Source organism: Chlorocebus sabaeus, chromosome 20 (assembly GCF_047675955.1).
Source record: "Chlorocebus sabaeus isolate Y175 chromosome 20, mChlSab1.0.hap1, whole genome shotgun sequence".
In the NCBI taxonomy this organism is placed as follows: Eukaryota; Metazoa; Chordata; class Mammalia; order Primates; family Cercopithecidae; genus Chlorocebus; species Chlorocebus sabaeus.
The window spans coordinates 135,793,797-135,812,776 of NC_132923.1; the positions used below are offsets into that span (position 1 = coordinate 135,793,797).

The window sequence follows — 18,980 nt, forward strand, 5'->3', positions numbered from 1 at the left end:
GGGGGTGCTGCTGAAATGCCCACCGTCCACCCTCACCTGGTCCACCCCAGACTCCATTTCTCCATATATAAAATGTGAGTCACCCATGAGCCTGGGGGCCTGGACGACTTGGAGGTGTCGCCCGCCCCAGGGGGTATGGGGCAGGTCGTGTGGCAGAGGGTCCCTCCAGGGACCTGCACCCAGCCTGACCTTGGAGTCAGCAGAGCCTCAGCAACAGGAATGGCCGAGCACACGTAGGTGGGGAGGTGATGAGGGCTCATTCCTGGGGGGGATCATGCCAGGGTGGGTCCTCACCGTGGCTGGGGAGGCCCAGGTGGTAGAGGCGCTGAGGGTCCTCAAAGGTGCTGGCCTCGCTCAGTGCCGACACGAGCCGACGGTAGTGGTCCTCCGGGGCCATGTTGGGCCCCAGCTCTGGCGGCAGCAGCAGTGCTTCTACTGGGGAGGACCCGGGGTGAGAGGCTTCTCCAGGCACTGCCGAGGAACACCCCCTCTAGAGCCCCTGCTTGAGGTCCAGGGACCCTCGGGGACCGCCCCCTCCCCTGGTGACCTGTAAGAGACACACTCTTACCTTGGGGGGATTCGCTTCGTGCCCTCTTCTCCGAAGAGCAGTCGCTGCTGATATGGGGGGAGCGGCCCAGCCTCTTGCCCAACAGGTCACCTGCGGGAGGGTAGTGAGTGCCCACCTGCATCTCAAGGAGTGGAAGGGGACCCAGCCCCTGCTCCAGCTCAGCCTGGACAGCACCCACCATCTCTCAGGAGGCCCTTGGTCCTGGTGAGTACAGGCCTGCCCAGCCCTGGGAGCCCCAGCCTTCAGCGCAGAGGACATCACACCTGGCTGTGGTGGGGCAGGGGCCCAGGAGAGCCCTGACACTGGCCTTGGTGCTGGTGCATGTGTGCAGAAGAGATCTACAGCAGGCACCCAGCTGCCCCACCCGCCAGCCTAGCTTCTTGTGCAGTTAATGAGCCCCCCGTCATCCCCCTGGAGGAGAATAAAAAGCTTTTGATTGGACTGGGCAGCATCTTCCCCTCCTGGACAGGGGTGAGGGCAGGCTGTGCAGGGTCACATGCCAGCGTGGGGTAGGACAAGCCGGGAAGGACCTCACACCTGACCTCTTCCTGCTCTGTGAGTCACTGGCCTGTGGGCCCCCCAGGCCACCTTGAGGCCCTTCCACTCCCAGGCCTCCTACTTGGTCATACCCATCCCTGCCCCTAGAAGGCCCAAGTCCTCCTCTCTGGCCCAGTCCTGCCTGAGTTAGCACCCTAGTATGGCTGTCACGTCCTGTCCACCTGCCCAGCCAGGCTCTGGGCTCTTGGGGTGCACCTCCCAGTAGCCTCACCCACCTCCTCAGCCAGGAGGCCAGCCCAGCAGGTGGCAGGGGGGAGGCCCAGGCCAGGCCCAGCCCACTCTCCTGAGGTCCTCCCTTGGGTTCTGCTGACCACACCCATTACCATCCATGTACCCATCTCCGACCTACCCCAAGTTCCTCCCAAGCCCCTGACTCCACGCCCTGGGGGTCTCCCGGGCCAGCCAGTGCCTCCAACTCTGGCCCCTCCTCATCCTCATGAGGCCTCTAGGTGGGTGGGGTGAGGGGCCACCCCCCTGTGACCCAAGACCTCCATGAGGCCTAGGCAGTGGGGCTCCCAAGCCCGTCCCCCCACAAGCCATGCCGTCAGCTCCAGGCCTAATTCTTTTTTCTTATTCCCTTAATCTGTCATTTTTATCAGGCTGGGGAAGTGCGGCGGCCACACCGATCAATCCCACATTACAGCTGACAGAGCGGTGCTAATAACTTATTGATCCTGGCCCGGCCGCTGTCAGGCCCGGCCCCAGAGACAGGGTCAGTCCCATGGCCTGGTCCAGGGTCCCCGCCTCAGTGACAGATTGGGCAGCTGGGCCCCGTGGGCGGCGGGGGGCACCTGGCCACGCACGGATCCAGGGACGTGCCAGAGCTCGGTGGGCTGGGAGGGGTGGGCCAAGGCTGGAGGAGCCTGGCCCTTTTCCACACCTGCTGCCTGGCCCACCATGCACATGCCCTCAGGGTTAGCAAGGCCTCTCACCTCCTGACCATCAGTTTTCCATTTTACACGTGGAAACTCCCCTTTCCGTTCATGTGGGGGGCTAAGGCCTCCTCATAGCCTGGGGGAGGTGACTGGGTGGGGGAGTCGGGGGAAGGGGGCCTGCCAGGAGACCGCAGGAAGGCCGATGAGGCCACGCTCGCTCCTCACTCGTGGACCCCGGTGGTCTCACAGAGGCAGATGCAGGACCTGCTCTGAGTCCCTCACAGCCCAGGGCCCAGGGAGGTGCAGCTCAGCGGGAGGGCCCGTGCTGGGAACAGCATAGATGTGTGGTTCCTGGGGTCACAGGAAGGGAGAAGAGGTGAACGCCCCCTCCAAGAGGAAGCTCCAGGGAGCAGGCCAGGCCCTGACACGGAGTGTGCGTGGGAGACCTGGACACGGGTTACAGGACACACGGGCCCTGTAGAGCCTAGGAGCCTGGAAGTGCATGAACACACCCTGACTCCGTGGGTGAGACCTGCCGGGCAGCCCCCATCATGTGCACCCCACAGGACCGCAGACACACACATGCCTGCACACGCACATGCGTGTACCTGAGGAGGTCTCCTTGTGTGAGGGCACAGAGGGAGGGCCTGCTGGCTCAGAATATCTCAATCACTGTGGGGCTCCCTCAGCTCTGCCAATCGATGGGGCAATTAGATTTTATCAACCGCCTCTCAGCTGTCCTCCACGAGGCATCAGAAGCTGCCCCCACCCAGTCCCACAAAGGCATTCCCAGGTGCACAGAACACGGGTGGGGGACACAGATGGGGGCGGCCTCCCCCACCCCACCTTCCCAAGAGATGCAGGCCCTGCTGGGAACACTCCTGCCCGGGGTCCACAGGGCCTCAGGGGTGACCCCCTCCTTTCACAGCCTGCCCTGGGGCTGAGGCTCTGCTATGCCCCTCTCTACAGCAGTGCCCTCTGAGGGGGACCTGGGTCCCCAAACTGCCCCCTCCCTCTGAGGTCCTGTGCCAGGTTCCCCTTATCCCCCCACAACTGTGACCAGGCAGCAGCACCTCCCTCAGGCACCGGATCCCTTCCCTCCCAGAACCCCTTCCCTCCCGGACCCCCTTTCCTCCCGGAGCCCTAGGAGGCGGGACCAGTCAGGCATGCAGCTGCGCGGTTCTCTGGGAGTGAGCACATTCCTCCAGGGTGTGCATTTCTGAACCTCAGGCCACGCCTACATCTGCTCTGTGAAGAGGGGGTGGCAGGGCCCCGGCCACTCCAAGCCCACCCCAGCGGCAGCCACAGCGGAGGCAGCCACAGCGGAGCCACCGCCTCTGCCTCCTGTCTGCCCCGCTGGCTGGGATTAACACAATTACCATCACATGCAGCCCCGGGGGACAGGCCGCTCCTCCTGCCTCTCTGGCTGCCTGCCAAGGCTGCTGGTGCTGAGTGGAGACTCCACTGTCCTCTGGCCCCACAGCCCCGACTCCGCCCTCAGGCCCCCTGTGCTCCTCACCTGCAGGTCCCAGGCCGATCTCCAGGCTGCCTCTCTGGAATTCACAGCGGCTCTGATGCTCGGGCATCACGAGGTGGCGGCTGCGGTGGATGCTGGATATGAGGGTGGGAAGGTTGCCGTCCTGGCTGCGGAACGAGACCGGGAAAGGCTGACCCCATGGGCAGCTGCGAGAGGCTGGAGCCCAGCCTGGGCACAGGGAGTGCCTAGCTCTGCGTGTGATCGTGGGGACGACCTCTGAGTGCCGCGTGGCTGTGCCCACACCCCGGCATGTGGCCCGTGATGCCACTGTGTGCACACCCACAGAGCAAGCCAAAGCGACACAGAACCTGGCACTGGGACCCCACTGCTGCTCCAGGGAGCGTCTGTGTGGAGCACCAGCGGCTCTGCCTTCACGCCCTCCGGAGGGAATCGCACTGTTACCTCACTCCTTGCCTCAAAGGGGGTCGAGGGGCCCACCAGGCAGAGGGACCCCGCACGGGAAGAGGCCGGTCTGCACAGGGGCAGTCGCAGGACAGGCCCCAGGAGAGGACAAGCCACATGCGAGCCGCCAGCCCCTTGGTCATGAATTTCGGTGAAAACTTGCAACCATTCCCTGACTCCCGGTTTCTGCACACGAGGAAACTGAGGCCCAGAGCACGGTCCTGTGGCCGATGCACGCACACAGAGCACCAGCAGACACATGCAGCTTGCACCAGGCACCAGGGCTGTGTGCTCCGACCTCCCGCGGTCCCCCAAGCAGGTGTGGGCTTGGAATCAACATGCATTTAACTCTTTTGTTCCCTCGTTTCTCCTCTTCTTGCTAATTCAGCCGAATCCCACATCCACAGAGTCCCAGAGAGCAATGGGAGGAGCTGTGTGGAGCACACCTCTCCACCCCTTCCCGGTTCTGTGAGCCTCTCCCCAGGTCAGCAGAGAGGGGGCTCAGGGTCCAGGTGCCCCTCCCCGAGCAGCATTCCTGCAGCGCAGCCCCTGCCCACCTGTAACGGAGCAACCTCCTGGTGCAGTGACCTGGGAGCCAACCCTAAACCTCGTTAAATAGCCCCCAGCCCCCCTGACCTGGGCTGGCTGGAGCTGGGCTAATCCAGGGCTGCCCCTAAGCCGAGCACCAAAGACTCCCGGGCTGGGCTCTCAAGCCTTCCAGGAGACCCAGATGCCGGCTCTCTCCCCACCCCCACCGGCCCCCAGTGGGAACGCAAGCCCCCCCCAGGCACACAGGAGGGCAGCTGGGTGGGAGTAAGTACTTTATGGGATTAATCGGCAGCGAGTCTCATCCCTTCCATGATCCTAATCGATGCGGGGGTGTCAGGAGAGGACTGCTGGCCTCAGCATGGGGTGGGGGCCGAGGGCTGGCCTGGCAGCAGCCACAGCTGCCGTGGAGTCCTCCCCAGGGGTCCCCCCTCTGGTGTCCCCGGGACGCCTGCAGGAGGAGAACTAGCTTCCCAGAGACTCCAGAGGGTGGGGGCTGGCTGTGAGCCCTGAGCCTGGCGCCCAGAAGGAAAGTGAGGGAGGGCCTGACAGCTGGGTGGAGGGGCTGTGGCTGGGCAGTGGCACCTGGTGGGGAACTGGGTGCCACCCGCCTTCCCCACTCCTGGTCTCTACCTTGGAGTTTATTCCCAAGGCTCTGACACAGCCTGGCCTGGTCCAGCCCCTGAAAACCTGTTCTGGTCACTTGGCCACTCAGTGAACCAATTATGCCAGTTTTATGTAAAGAAACACGCCCTGGACGTGCCAGAGCGGAGACGCAGGAACCTGGCCTGGGGCACATCAGCGCGTGGTCCTCGAGCCACAGAATGCCCTCTGCACCCTCCTTCGCACAAGGGACAAAGTCCCTGAGGGTCTCTGTGGTGGGGCCGGGCTGCAGGTCAGGAGGTGGGGAAGCTGGGAGAAGCAGTCAGGGCCGGGGCAGGAGGTGCAGGAAGGAGAGGGTGAGGGGGAGGCCAGAGCCTGGCAGGTGTGACCCCAGCTCCCCAGGCAGGGGCCTCCCGCCACCGCCCCTCATTGATGACCACACAGTCCAGCCCTTGCCCATTTTTCCACCAGCTCAGGGGCCCAGGAGAGAGGGGCCAAGCCCCCGCCTGCAAACAATGGCTTGAGGAGCATCTGCCAGCCCTGGTTCCTGAGGCAGAGGAGGATGGCCTGGGGCTCTGCGGGCTCCAAAAGGCAGGTGGTCACTGCAGAGCCAGCCAGCCAGAGGGACAGGGATGGAAGGACAGACGGACAGATGGGTGGAGACCAATGGATGGGAGCAAATGAACACACAGATGGAGGTGGCCTGGCCACAGAGGCACCTGTGGGAGCCCGCACAGGTTCTGTGGGAGCCTGCAGAGGCAGATGGACCCAGGGATAGGCCGAAAGAAACACAGACACGGCCTGGGGCCAGTGTGGCCGCTGGGTTCAGGGACTACCACCCACTCTGACCAGACACCAGGGTCAGGTCCACAAACGGGGGCTTTAGTCCACTTAGGCGTGCTGCGCCTTCTCCTTCGGGGACCCCAGCATGCCCTCCCCTCTGACCGAAATCTCGCCCTTGGGATATTCAGAAACTCATTCTAGCCCCTTCTAGGGCCTATGCAGGATGGAAGACCTGGCCTCTTCCTAGGGCACCCCAGACTGCCAGCCGTCAGTGCTGCTGAGGGTCCCTGCATTCCCCAGGCCAGGCGGACGGAGGAGGGGCTGCAGGCAGGAGGAGCCGTTACTGGAGCGGGGGGAACCGCGGCTGGGTTTCCCTACAGGCCTCACTGACAAATTTATTCTGTAGTGTCCCAAGTAAAAGGCTCATAAAATGTCATCAATGTTCATGACAGTTCATAAAAATGATCAGTTGAGCTGGCAACCCCAAAATGAGGTGGAAATAAGTTTAAAGATGTTTTTATTGTAATTCGGTTCTGAGATTCAGACATCCTCAGAGACATAAATAATACATCTGGCGTGGAGCCAGGACCTGCAGGTCCCCTGGGCCCTCACGGCTCTGGCCCCGGGAAGCTGAATTTGCGGCGGACACCCCCTTCCTGCCTTGCTGCCCTGGAAGCCACAGGGTAAGACCTGACCCCACTGACAGAATCCACAGCTGGGCTCTGTTCACAGACTGACCACCCGCTTCCCCCGGAGCCAGGAACTCAGGTCCCCCAACTGCCTTGACCTCTTCCCTGGGGCTCTTCATTTTCATCTCCTTCCCACATCCTGGAATCGCACCCCCTACTATCCTGTTTCCACAGCCTAAATCCAATCCCCCGTCTGCCAGGAGGGCCTCCGGAGGGACCTTCTCCAAACGCACACCTGGTCATTGCCCTGCTCAAGAACTTCCCCGCCTAGAGGACAGCGCCCACAGGCCCAGCAACTGCGAGCCTTCAGCATCCAATTGAGCCACAGCTGCCAGGTTCACTCCTCCTCCCTCCTACATGCCCTTCCCTGTTCCTCCACTCTCTGCAGACATCCCCTCGCCTTAGTGAGCTCCTACACATCCTTCAAGGCCCCACTCACACACCATTCTCACCTCCTGGTGGGTCTGTAGCAGGGTGGGAAGGGAGAGGTGACAGCCTCATTTTTGGGCCCAAATGGCCAGTCTCACATGGGAGGAAGTGCACACTAACTCTAGGGCCGGGTTACCCAGAACTCACACCTGTGCTGCTGCCGACATCTACCTCTGACTGGGCCTGGGGTCCCTCGGTCTCAACTGGGTGTGACATTGTCTGCCTCCCGGGCTGGGGGACAACCTTGCAGCACACGTCAAACCTGGCAGACACTCAGCCAGCATCAGCTCACACTATCTGAGACAGGGGACAGCAGACAGCAGGCCACGGGCAGGGGAGGGAGGGAGGGAGGGAGGGGAGTCACGGCCCCCTCTTACGCACGCACAGCATGGCTCCTACCTGCAGGACGTCTCTCGGAAAGAGATGTTCAGGTCCCAGTGGGTGTGGACTCTGCAGGAAGGGAAGCAGAAGGTCCATGTTGCTCTGGAGGCCCCTGACCCCAGCCTCAGGACAGCAGACCTGTCTCGGGTCAGTGTCCTGCTGGGCCACAGCCCTGGGCAGTGAACGAGGGCGGCTGCCGTGCCCAGCACCATCTGCTACTGGCTCAACGTGCTGGGGTCTCCTACCAGGAGAGGCCCATGGGCCAGTTCCTGGCCTCAGCAGACACAGACGTCAGGAAGAACAGAACCGAGACCCCTTCTCCCTCCGGCTTGTTGCACTCAGAGGAGCCCTGGCGTTCTACAGCAGGTAGGGGCCGAGGCTGCTTCCGCACAGTCAGTCATGAGCCTGAATGGAGCTCCTCGTTGCTGGAGCTGCTCTGGCCAGACTGGGACCCAGTCAGCAAGGGTAGCTGGAGCGTCGGCCCAGGCAGGTGTAGACCTCTGGGTCCCAACTGCTGCCAACCTGCCTCCTGCAAGTGAGCGCCGCACAGCAGAGGTGGGAGGGGACACCAGACGGGGCAGATGAAGAAACAGCTCCTGCCTGCGACCCACACAGGACCCCAAAAAGACCAGCATCCGAGGGAAGTGTGGGAGGCCAGTGTGGACGCTCTCATCTGAGCAGCTGAAGGCCGGAAGCTCCAGCCCCATCTGAGCCTTGTGCCTTCCTGTCTGGCCCTGGTCCAAGTACCTTCTCTTCATGATACGGATGTGCGGGCCATCCTCCTGCTTCAAGCCTGGCCGCCGCCCACAGGTGGGACCACTCCCGTCGCTGTCACCATCGCTGGCAGAGAAGCTGGGAGTCCGCTCCTTCTTCAGGCTCCGGGCAGCAGGCAGGGCGACTGTCCTCTTGTCTGCCAGCCGCCCCCGGTTCTGGTGGGGCAGGAGGACAGGAAGGTGAGGCTGGACCGGGCCGTTGCGTCTCCCGGGGGTCTGCCCTGGCCTCGCACCCCAGGCCCAGCCCCAGGCACAGCGGAGGTGCCCTCGGAGCAGCCATCCTCCACCCACCTCCAGGATGGGCCTGGGGCCAGCAGGAGCCACAGCTGGCCAGAGACCCAGAGGAGAGCTGAGAGATGGGGCCTCAGTTGGGCATCCCCCTACAGACGACGCCCACTGGCTCAGCCCTCCTCTGCCCACCCCACCACAGCCCTTGAGAATGCTGGAGGGTCCTGGCCAACTCCAGGGCGAGTCGGGGCCCCCGTCCCGGGCTTGTGTGCCCCTCACTCCCAGCTCCCTTCTTAGGGGCCCCGAGTGTCTCCTGGGATCTGCTTGTGGTCTGGGGCTGGTTCTAGGGGGCGTGTACTCAAGTGCACACGTTACCTCCGTGTATCTGGCTGCCAGTCCCACCCATATTTTGTGAACTTTCGCCCCACCACACCCTGCCACCAATGCCAATGTTGACAAGCGAATGCCCTTTTCTGTTTCATCAGCGCCGTGCACAGCCCAGCTCAGGGGCAGCTGCAGCCGGTCGCAAGGCAACTGGCAACTGTCTGAGCTGAACCCTTGCCGACTGCAGGCCTGGGGCTCACAGGTCACCAGATGAGGAGCCCTGACCAGCCCAGGTCCTCTGTTCCACCAGCCCTGCCTGGCATCTTTCACGTGGCTTCTTCCTCCCATCTCCCTTGCACCCACGGAATGAGCGTGTGGAGCGGTGGGTGCCTCGGGTGGGAGCACAGACGTGCCCGGTGTGGTCCCTGCAGAGCACAGCCGAGCCCCAAGCTCACGCACACACGCGGCAGACACGCCTGTACCACCCTGCACAGCACACTCGCTCTGGCCCAGCCCCAGGCACTTCTGGACTCCTCCAGTGTTTTTAGGTCCTGCCACCCCCAGGGGAAAAAGAGAAGTTATTGATGATTTTCCAGTGGGCGGGAGGCTTTTTAAAATGTAATAACAGGCTGCTGGCCCCAGGAGGTGGCAGAGCCCTTGAGAGCATCTAACTGACTCCCTCTCCTCCGTTCAGTCACCGGGGCCTCCTTGGACTTCCTCCCTCCCAATGCCAAAACACAGCCTGGAGCTTGGGGATGAAGGTGTTAGGAGGGTGTCCTCCTCAGACCTAGAACCACCATCACCTTCAAACACACAGCCACAGCACCAGCTCAGTTTGGGCAGTGCCCCCTCCTCAAGGGTCTGAAAGCTGGAGCATCCCCCAACCCAAGCGGAAGCCCCTGTCCCAGAGCCGCGTCTCCCCTCACTGGCCACTGGGCCTGCGCTGAGTCCCCTCCTTTCTCTCCACAACAGCTCAGTGGGAAAACCCAGCACTGCTGGGCAGGGGGTGGGGCATGGGGTCCAAGGCCCCTGCTAAGACCCTGCCCTGGCCCTGGGCTGCCCCCAACACCAATGACCACAGCGTGCGGCCAAGGCTGTAGGTGCAGTGCCTGTCTGCCCAGGCCTCCGCGTGTCAGCTGGAGCTCGGGGCTCACTTCAGCAGCCACAGCCTGTCCGGAGTGTGCTGTGCTGGGAAGTCTCACTCAGCTCTGCCCTTCTGCAGCCCAAGCACCAGGGCTTAGGGACTCTGACAGCCTCTCCTCTCCCACCTCCCTTCTTTTTTTTTTTTTTTTTTTTTGAGAGGGAGTCTCGCTCTGTCACCCAGGCTGGAGTGCAGTGGTGCAATCTCGGCTCACTGCAAGCTCCACGTCCCGGGTTCACGCCGTTCTCCTGCCTCAGTCTCCTGAGTAGCTGGGACTACAGGTGCCCGCCACCACACCCGGCTAATTTTTTGTACTTTTAGTAGAGACGGGGTTTCACCATGTTAGCCAGGATGGTCTCGATCTCCTGACCTCATGATCCGCCCGCCTCTGCCTCCCAAAGTGCTGAGATTACAGGCGTGAGCCACCGCACCCAGCCTCCTACCTCCCTTCTTTTGAGAAGAAGACACAATGCTTTTCTCTCTGCTTCTTGTCTGTGGGATGGGGAAGAGAGGGAAGCAAGGACCAGAAGACTGCCCCTTGGAAGGAGGCCAGGGCCGGCTGGCTGGAAATGGAGCCCAGGCTGTATGCCAGCCTCAGCCCCGTGATGCACAGAGTCGGGTGTGGGGACACACTGGCACCCCAGCCACACCCCAAGGCACCTGGAGGGCAGGTCTGGGGTGGCTGATGGAGGTGCTGAGGACCAGGACAGCTTCCCTGGCACCCGCCCTGCCCAAGGACAGAACATACCTCCTCCACACTACAGACCTCGGCCAGCCCACCCCAGTTCCACAGCACACAGATCTGAAAACTCAGCCTCTGACAGCACCTCCTCTTGGGAGGTGCTTGGCCTGCAGGGCCCCTGTGCAGGGTCCCCAAGGCACATACACACTCATATTCTGCCCTGGAGTTTCCGTGACCATGAGGTGCACACACCTGTGGACCTGGCATGGGGCTTGGGGGAGACAGCCTCTGAGTGAGAAACGTGGGGGCTGGAAAGAAGGGGCCACTGGAGCTGCTTCCTAGGGGAAAGGTGGGGGACAGGCCTGGGAGGGACTGGCAGAGGCAGGCCTGGATCTGAGCCATCCCTCACACAGGGCAGGAACCTGGGAGCCCCAGGTGGGGGGGCATCTCCTGGCTGTGGCCCTGGGTTGGGAAGAGATGCACGCCCACTGAAGCAGTGTCAGAAGAGACTGATGCTGGGCTCAGGCTGCCTGCTCCCCACTCCTGTGGGAGGCCTCAAGGGGGCCGCTCCCATCCAAACAGAGACCCAAGGCTAGCTAGCCAGTGGGCTGCCCAGAGGAGCCCTCTCCAGCACCAGCTGCTTGAAAGGAGGGAACTGGGCCTCTTGCCCTGGGTAGGTCTGTGACAGCAGGCAGGGGGCTGCCAGCTGTCTGCACACTTGCCTGGGAACTCTGTGAGCTGCCTGCCTGTGCGTGCAGATCCGTGTCAGACTGTGCGTCAGGTGGGCACACGGGTGAAGTGCAGCTGTGTCCCCTTCCCCTGCCCAAATGCTGTATGTCTGAGGGACCAGCTGTCTTCACAGGTGTGTCTGCAGCCTCCCAGCGCCCAGGCTACCAAGCACTCGCAGCTCACAGGCCCCTGGGGTATCCCCTCCCCCATCCTACCTTAGGCCTGAAGCAGGCAAGCAGAGGTGGGCCACTCAGGCCCACTTTGCACCTGTGCCTCTCCCACCCCTTCCTGGAAGAAGGGGCTCCTGAGTGTACCAGGAATTGCAGCCCCTACCCCCAGCAGCCATGGCCCTAATTGGCTCCAAATTGGTCCTTCCCAACAGGCAATCTTCATTTTCACATCAATCCGCCAACCCTTGCTGCCCAACTAGGGGTCTGGAGGCTGGGTGGGGGGTGCAGGTGCCTCCCTGAGCAGAAGGGAGCTCCCAGCCACCCAGTCTCTCCTGCCTGCTCCCTCAGTGAGGGTTTCCATAGCTGTCTACCCTGGGTTGGGGCCTTGAACCAGCCTCCAGCTCCAGTTCTCTGGACACCAAAGGCCCACACTGCAAAGGCTGTCCCTGGCTAGCCTCTGTGTCCCTAGGACACGCTTCGACATCCAGGCCCTTGCACCCTGGCCTTCAGCACCCCAGAGACACAAGGCACTCACACCCAAGCCTGCAGCTCCCCAAAATGCTGTCATACCCTGAATCACACCTCACCAGCTGGGCCAGAGAACACGGTGACCCCCAAGCTGTGACAGGGCACAGTGCCAGGCCCACGTTGAATTACTCCTCCCAGAGAGAAGACCCTGACCCAGGACTCGAGGAGAAGCAGCTCCAAGGCACCCAAGGGGAGGCTCTAGGACAGGCACGGCCCCCCTGTCTCCACACTGGGAGGGGGCTCGGGTGCCCAAGGACTCCTCCCCCTGTCCAGGTACAAGGGCTGGGAGAACACGAAGTAAAGCCCCTTCCCTCCGCCCTGCGAAGGCTCCCTCCAGCACACCCACAGGGGTGAGGTGAGGACTCTCGATCCTGAAAACCGCAGGGACAAGCTCCGCAGGGGGAGTAACTCCCAGCCCCAACCGAGCCCCGCATCTCACCACCGGGGAGGAGATTCGGCAGCCCGGGCAGTCGCAGATCGGAGGATGCACCTGCAGGATCCCCTTGGACATAAGCGTCTTCAGACTCTTCCCTGCGAGCAGAAGCGAGGCAGACCCTGTGAGGGCGCGGCACGCTTCTGGGCGCAGTCGGCGGCAGGGCCAGTCCCCCCTTCCCGTCTCCTGGGCGAAATGCACCCCGACCCCCCACACCCACCTCGGCCCGACTTCCCAGCCCGCTTCCCGCCCCACCCTCGCGAACGCGGCAGGGATCTGCTGGGCTCTGCACCTCCAGTCCGGGAGCAGCGCCCTCCCCCGACGAAGGGCCTGGGCGTCCCCACCCGGCGCCCCTCCTCCCGCGCTCCACCCTTTCCCGGGTCCCGAGGGAGCCGCAGACCGGGACCAGAAAGGCTGAGTCCCGGAGCGGTGAGCGGCGCCGTCGGGACCCTCGGCCTGCGCGGCAGGAGGCGGCGGCCACCGCGGAGCCATGCACCGCTCAGGTCCCGAACTTTTTAACTCCTCGCGGCGCCTGGCGCTCACCTCGCCCCGTGTCCCGGCTCAGGCGCCCCCGCGTCGCACCCTCGGGGCCAGGCGCCCGCAGGCGCCAAAACAGGCGGCGTGTCCTGGCACCGCCGCTCGGGCTCCGCTCGCGCCCCGCCCCGCCCCTTAGCCTCCCGCGCCGCGCGCTCGCACCCGGCCGCACGTGCGCCCCTCTATGCCCCCCAACTTGGGGCTCCGCGCCCCCCAACCCGGGGCTCCGCGCCCTCCCAACCCGCCTCCTGCCGGCTCTCTCGAGTTCCCGTAAACTTGTTTTGGGCCTTCAGGCCCAGGAGCCTTGCAGAGACCTTCCGAGCGGAGGGGGCGGCCCGCGAGCCCCAAGCGCTGTGGCCCAAGCTGGAGGGAGGTGCAGCGGGGGGCGCTCTGCCCGGGTCCACCGAGGCCTCCGCGCGCGGCGGGTGTGTCCCCGCGCAGCCCTGGAGCTGCAGCGCCCCCTCGGCCGAGCCGGAGGCTCCCGGGTGTCCGAGTCGGGTAGGGGGTGGGGTCGGGGCCCGCAGGTCCCCGGGGAGCGAAGGGAGGGACGGCGGCGGCCCGCGCCCCCACGGGTGTCAGAGTCGGGTTGGGGTGGGGTCGGGGCCCGCGGGTCCCGGCAGCGAAGGGAGGGGCGGCGGCACCTTTGTGGCGGATGCTGCGCTTCCAGTCCTTGGCCGTCTCGCGGCCGCTGACGAACTGGAACTCGTTGGGCGTGAGCCACTCGCCGCGGTGGCGGATGGACGGGCCCTTGCTGCCCTGGCAGAGTTTGCGCACGTAGAGCAGCGCGCGGTTGGCGCCGCACTCCACCTCGATGCACGGCTCGCCGTTGTCCAGCAGCGGCTGGAAATCCGGGGCCGCGGCCGCGGTGGCCGAGAAGCGCTCGAGGGCCAGCGGGTCCCTGGGCAGGTGCAAGTGCGGGGCGGCCTCGTGCAGGCTGAGGTAGGCGCGCGGGGGGCGGAGCGGCGGGGCCAGCAGAGCCTCGTAGCCGGCGGCCGAGGCGGGCAAAGAGGCGGCCGGGGGGAGGGCCGCCGCCGCGGGCAGTGGCGCCAGGTAGCCCGGCAGCGGCGGCAGCGGCAGCGCGGCCAGGGTCGGGTGGAACGTGGCCAGAGCCAGGGCCAGGTCCTCGCGGCCCGGGAACTCCTTCTTGACCGCCGGCATGGCGCCCCGGTGGCTTCGCAGCCCCGCTCTCCGCCGGCGGCAGCAACTTACTCCGGCCCGGGCGGAGTTGGGTCGCGGGGGCCGGGGAGGCGCCTGGCCGCGCGCCCACCCCGTCCGCTACTGCGCCCTGGCGCCTGCAGCCGCCGCCTCCGCGCCGCCCGCCAGGCCTCCCCGGACTGCTGCCCAGACGGCCGGCGGGGCCTCGGCGGCCCGAGACATGGAGCTGCCGGAGCCGCTCCCGATCCCGGATCAACTCGCCGAGCGCCGCGGCTCCCGGGCCTTGGGGCTCCGCGGGGCGTCCGGAGTCCCGCGCCTCGGCCACCTGCGCCCGCGCCCGGGGAAGACCCGCGTCCGGCTCGCCGACCCACCCTCCAGGCCGAGCCCGGCAGCGAGGAGCCGCGGAGTCCCCGCCCCGCCCGGGGGTCCCAAGCCCCCGCCCCGCCGCCCGGGCCGCGTCAGCCGTGCACCACTGGCGCGCGCCCGCCCGGCGGGGACTTGGGAGACTCCGCCGCCGCCGCCGCCGCCACAACTTGGCCCATTTAAACGGCCCCGGCGCGGCGGGCGGCGCGGGCTCCCGCGGGGGGTGCATGACGGCCGACTCGGGGCATCCGGCAGCGGCAACGGGACAGGGCTGCGGCCCCCGGCGCTATCCCGAGTACCGAGTCACTGGGAGCGGCTGGAATCCGGGACTCCGCGCGGGCCTGGGATGGGCTGGGCCGGTCGCGGACCGGGCTCCTCTCGGAGGGAGGGAGCTGGGGGCTGCTCGCCGCGGTGTGAGCCTGCGCCCGCGGCTCTGGGGCTTTGCACAGCGAATCTGATGGTGGGCGTTGGTGTCCGGGAGGGCGTGGTGGTCTCTGCACCTGCAGGGAACCAGGCTGTGGATTTGTAGTGTGCCGCCTGGGCAGAGTGTTCTGTGAGTGACAGGGTAGCACCTTCCCGCGCGTTCGTGCCCCTTCCTGTGCACTTCACAAGAGTGAGTTCGCCTGAGCCACCGAGTTCCTTTTTAGTGTTTTGCAGGTGAGGAGGCTGAGACAGAAAGGTCAAGTAACGCTCCTGAAGTCACACAGCTGTTTCAAATGCGCAGTGTCTCACGCCAGGACGCCAGGACGGCGCCAGGGCCATGGGGTGGGGCAAGAGCTTCCTGTCACCCCACAGCCCCCAGCAGGAAGGCGTTAGGCAGGGTGGGCGTGGGGGACAGCGGGCTGGCAGGGTGCACGCCCTCCCACACCACCACCTCCTCCCAGACCAGCCCCCCAGAGCGTAAACCTGACCCGGGGTGACCACGCTGGGCTCCCTCACCTTATCTCACCAGAGGCTTCTGCTGGCCCCCCAGCCCACCCGCGGAGTGAGATCTGAGCCAGTGGTGCTCTGCTCAGACAAGGAGCATGCCCGGAAGCCTCCCCTCCCATCCTGGCCCCTTTCTGTGGGGGCTCCTTGGTCTTTTGGGGTCTGAGGGGCCAGGTGGGAGTGTGGGTGTGGCTGTGAGTGACCCTTCCTTACATGGCCACCCTTGGTGCTATCAACCTCTCTGCATCCCTGACCCCAGACGTGGCTGCCAGCAAGTTCCTGTGCCTTCCTCCCCTGAAGTCTGTGTCTTCTCTCAGGTCCGATGCCATGTGGAAAGTCCACTCCTGGGGCCAGCTGGAGGCCATGTGGACTGACCGTGAGCGCCCACTGTCTGCAGCCCTGACCCTACTGCCCCTGTGCGGGCTACTAGATTCACCTGCACCTCACTCTCCTTCTAGGTTCGCCTGCACCTGACTCCCTGATGCTCACACAGCGATTTGGGGAGGGAGGCTGGGGAGGCGCAGGTCCGCAAGGCAGTGCCTCTCTGGGTCTGAGGCCCTTGGGCCAGGCTCTCCTCTGACCTGGGCCAGCAGAGGGGCCTGCTTTCCTTTCCAAGAGCCCTCCCCTGTTCACCGGTGTCTCACCATGCTCAGGCCCGCAGTGCGGTTAAGGAGGGGCCTGGGGCTGGCCCTGGGTTTCTGGCTGGGTGTGGGAGCCCACCCGGGCCCTGCAGCCTAACCTCCAGCCCACAGTCTGGCTCCACCTGTCTCTGGAGGACCAGGGTGTCTTCCCGAAAAGACCCTGACTGGGTCCAAAGCTGGAGGCACCCCCCATCCTCACCGTCCACTCCCTGATGTTCTGGAGGCCCCTCCAGGGGCTGGGTGAGGAGGCCTTCCCCACCACCTCCTTGTCTTCCTGGGAAACAGGTACCTGTTCGGAGGCCACTTTCCCACATGACCAGGCCTCCTCACCCCCAGCCTCATCCTTCTCCGTGGGGCTGTGCCCCTTCCTTGGTCCTGTCCACTCACACACTCATATCCTGTGTCCACTCACACACACCTGTGTCCCATGCCCACACCCGTGTCCGTGTCCATGCTCACACCTGTTCTGTGTCCACTCCCACCCGTGTCCACTAGCACACTGTGTCCACTCCCACACCTGTATCTCGTGTCCACTCTCACATCTGTGTTGTGTCCACTCGCTCACACATGTACTGTCCGCGCCCACTCACACATGTGCTGTATCCACTCGCTCACAGCTGTGTCTCGTGTCCACTGGTTCACACCTGTCCCGAGTTCACTCATGCACCTGTGTCCCGTGTCCTGTGTTTGCTCACGCACTTGTGTGATGTGTCCACTCACTCACCTATGTCCGCTGGCTCACACCTCTCCCTTCTTCACTTGCGCACCTGTGTTGCGTGTCCTGTGTCTGCTTGCACATCTGTGTGATGTGGCCACTCGCTCACACCTGTCCCGTGTCCTCCACTCGCACACCTGTGTCCCGTGTCCACTCACACACCTGTCTTGGTCTGGGACACCTGGGTCCCAGTCTCCCCTGCACTCCTCAGGCCGGCGGCAGAGGCCAGAAGAATGGAGTTTTGTTGCTAGAATCATCCTGAGCAAGGCAGGGACGTGGTGGTGTGGACTCCACTGCCCCTCCTCCTGCCCACCGAGCCCCGCCTGCCTGGGCCTTGGTGCCTCTGTCGCTGCTCCAGGTCCCCCTGCTGGGGCCCCTCCGACACTGGGCTGAGGCTGGAGCCGCTGCCTCCCGCCACCAGAGGGAGGAGGTCATAAATAACCCTGGGGCTGCAGGAGCAGACGGTGACCCCAGACGTCCTGGGGGAGTGTGGGGGCGCCAGGGGCCGCTGCCCCAGCCCACACGCCGCCTCCACCATCCGGGAGTGCCCGCCCAGGCTCCCCAGCATTTCTGTTAGAGCGCCTCTCATCCATCCCCTCATCAATCAGTCAACCATTGATTGAGCCCAGATGTGGTACAGCCCCAGCCAGAGAGGACCCAGAGGTGGGGTGGGGAGGAGAGAGATGGGGAAGCCGAGTCCGAGTCCGGGGCCACAGGTGCAGCCAGGAGGTGCAGGTGAGCAGTGCTCAGGCCAGCCCGTCAGCCTCAGTCCTGAGTTTACTTCTGGTGATGGAGGGAGATACGCGGAAAAGATCCCGCAGCCCGCAGGTGTGGCACAGCTGACCTCGGGCCAAGGATGCACAGCTGTGTGTGTGCCTGGCCTCCAGCAAGGGCACGCGTGCTCAGAAGCACAGGTGTGCCCACACCCTGCATGCCTGTGTGTGGCGCAGCAGCTCCAGACTCACTCGCACGACACTCAGCACAGACAGACCCTCCCATGGCCACAGGGACAACGGTGCAGACAGGATGTGCACTGCCCTCCAAGGCCGGTGCGCAACACAGACCCAGGGCCTGCGGGCACCCGCACCGCACAGACCCAGGCACACATGATCCCCAGCCAAGGTGGCCTGCCCAGTGCCAGGGCTCAGTCCCGGTGCTGTTGGATGGAAAGGCTAATGCAGGAGGTCAGGGGTTGTGGTAAATCAGCTGCACTCCCTCAGATGCTCCTGCACAAGCAGCCAGGACCTCAGGAATGCACCTGCTCCTGGTCAGACAGGAGGAGCTGCTGCGCTGGAACCTGCCCGCGCCTTTGGGTGCCGTGAGCTGGCTGCGCACCACATCGTTTTGAGGACATAAGAAGGTGTTTCCAAGTCCAGTCTGTCCACCTACCTGAATCTTTACCACTGAAAGAACAAAGGGGTGGGGCCCGAGGGACCCTTCCCTGCCCTCCCATGGTGTGTGGTCAGGGATGCTCCTGCAGACACACACAGGTGGGCTCTGACTGCCAGATCACAGGGGTGGTGCCATGGTCCTCACCTGCCGTGTCACCAGAGTGCTGACACGCACACCGGAGACAGTGCTAGGCCCGGCACATCCCAGCCAATTCCTCTGTAAATGACGCAGAAGCCCCAGCACCTTGAGGCTGAGCAAAGGGAAGCAATAGAATTCTCCAGAGCCCCCAGGAAGCGGGAGGGTCTGTCCCAGTGAATGCACTCGGCCAATTCCTCCCTGTCCTCCCCCTGCCAACGCTGCCAGCCTGCAGCCTGGACCTGGCCTGGGTTGTGGAGGGGATCAGAGGATGCAGCAGCCGCCTGCTGGGTGCACGTGGGCCTAGGTGGTCCTTAGCCCTCAGCCCTTATGGCAGGAGCCCCCGAAGCACTGCTGTGGCACCCTCTCTGACATCGGGCCAGGGAGACGCTGGGAGCCGGGTGCAGAGCCAGGGCCCAGCACGCAGGCCTTGGGCTCTGGCCCATCCCCCACATCTGGAATGTGCCAGCAGGGCCCAGTGTGAGAGAAGAGCGGATCCCTACGTGAGTAAGGGTGGAGGGATGGTGCCTCTGCCGTGGCCACGGTGCCGCCGTCCACATCAGCTCACTCTCAGCACAGATCCTGTGTGAAGGCCTCAGGGGCCACGATCCTCGTTCTGAGGGCCCTAGCAGGTCGGGCTCCTGCTGTGCTGGCTCCACATTGACTAGCTGGTGGGCTTGGCAGGTCTGTGATCACAGAGAGACCAGAACCCGCATAACAGGCCCGATGAGGATGCCAG

At 64.4% G+C, this 18,980-nt stretch overlaps 1 protein-coding gene across 11 annotated transcripts in view; it reads right to left on the reverse strand.

The window, feature by feature from the left end:
* SAMD11 (sterile alpha motif domain containing 11) overlaps positions 1-17,503 on the reverse strand; it is a 22,297-nt gene extending 4,794 nt beyond the window's left edge. The window contains exons 1-7 of one of the 11 annotated variants that reach the window (XM_073007983.1): positions 13,228-17,500; positions 12,386-12,477; positions 8,119-8,300; positions 7,390-7,440; positions 3,521-3,645; positions 569-658; positions 295-432 (exon numbers count right to left, since the gene is read on the reverse strand). In XM_073007983.1, the coding sequence (XP_072864084.1) occupies positions 295-432; positions 569-658; positions 3,521-3,645; positions 7,390-7,440; positions 8,119-8,300; positions 12,386-12,477; positions 13,228-14,071 (1,522 nt within the window). In that variant the 5' untranslated portion in view covers positions 14,072-17,500. Of the gene's footprint in view, positions 1-294; positions 472-568; positions 659-3,520; positions 3,646-7,389; positions 7,441-8,118; positions 8,301-12,385; positions 12,478-13,227 lie in introns of all 11 variants that reach the window. The other 10 variants (XM_073007982.1, XM_073007981.1, XM_037985256.2 and 7 more) reach the window with 10 other exon arrangements.
* Positions 17,504-18,980: the final 1,477 nt, after the last annotated feature.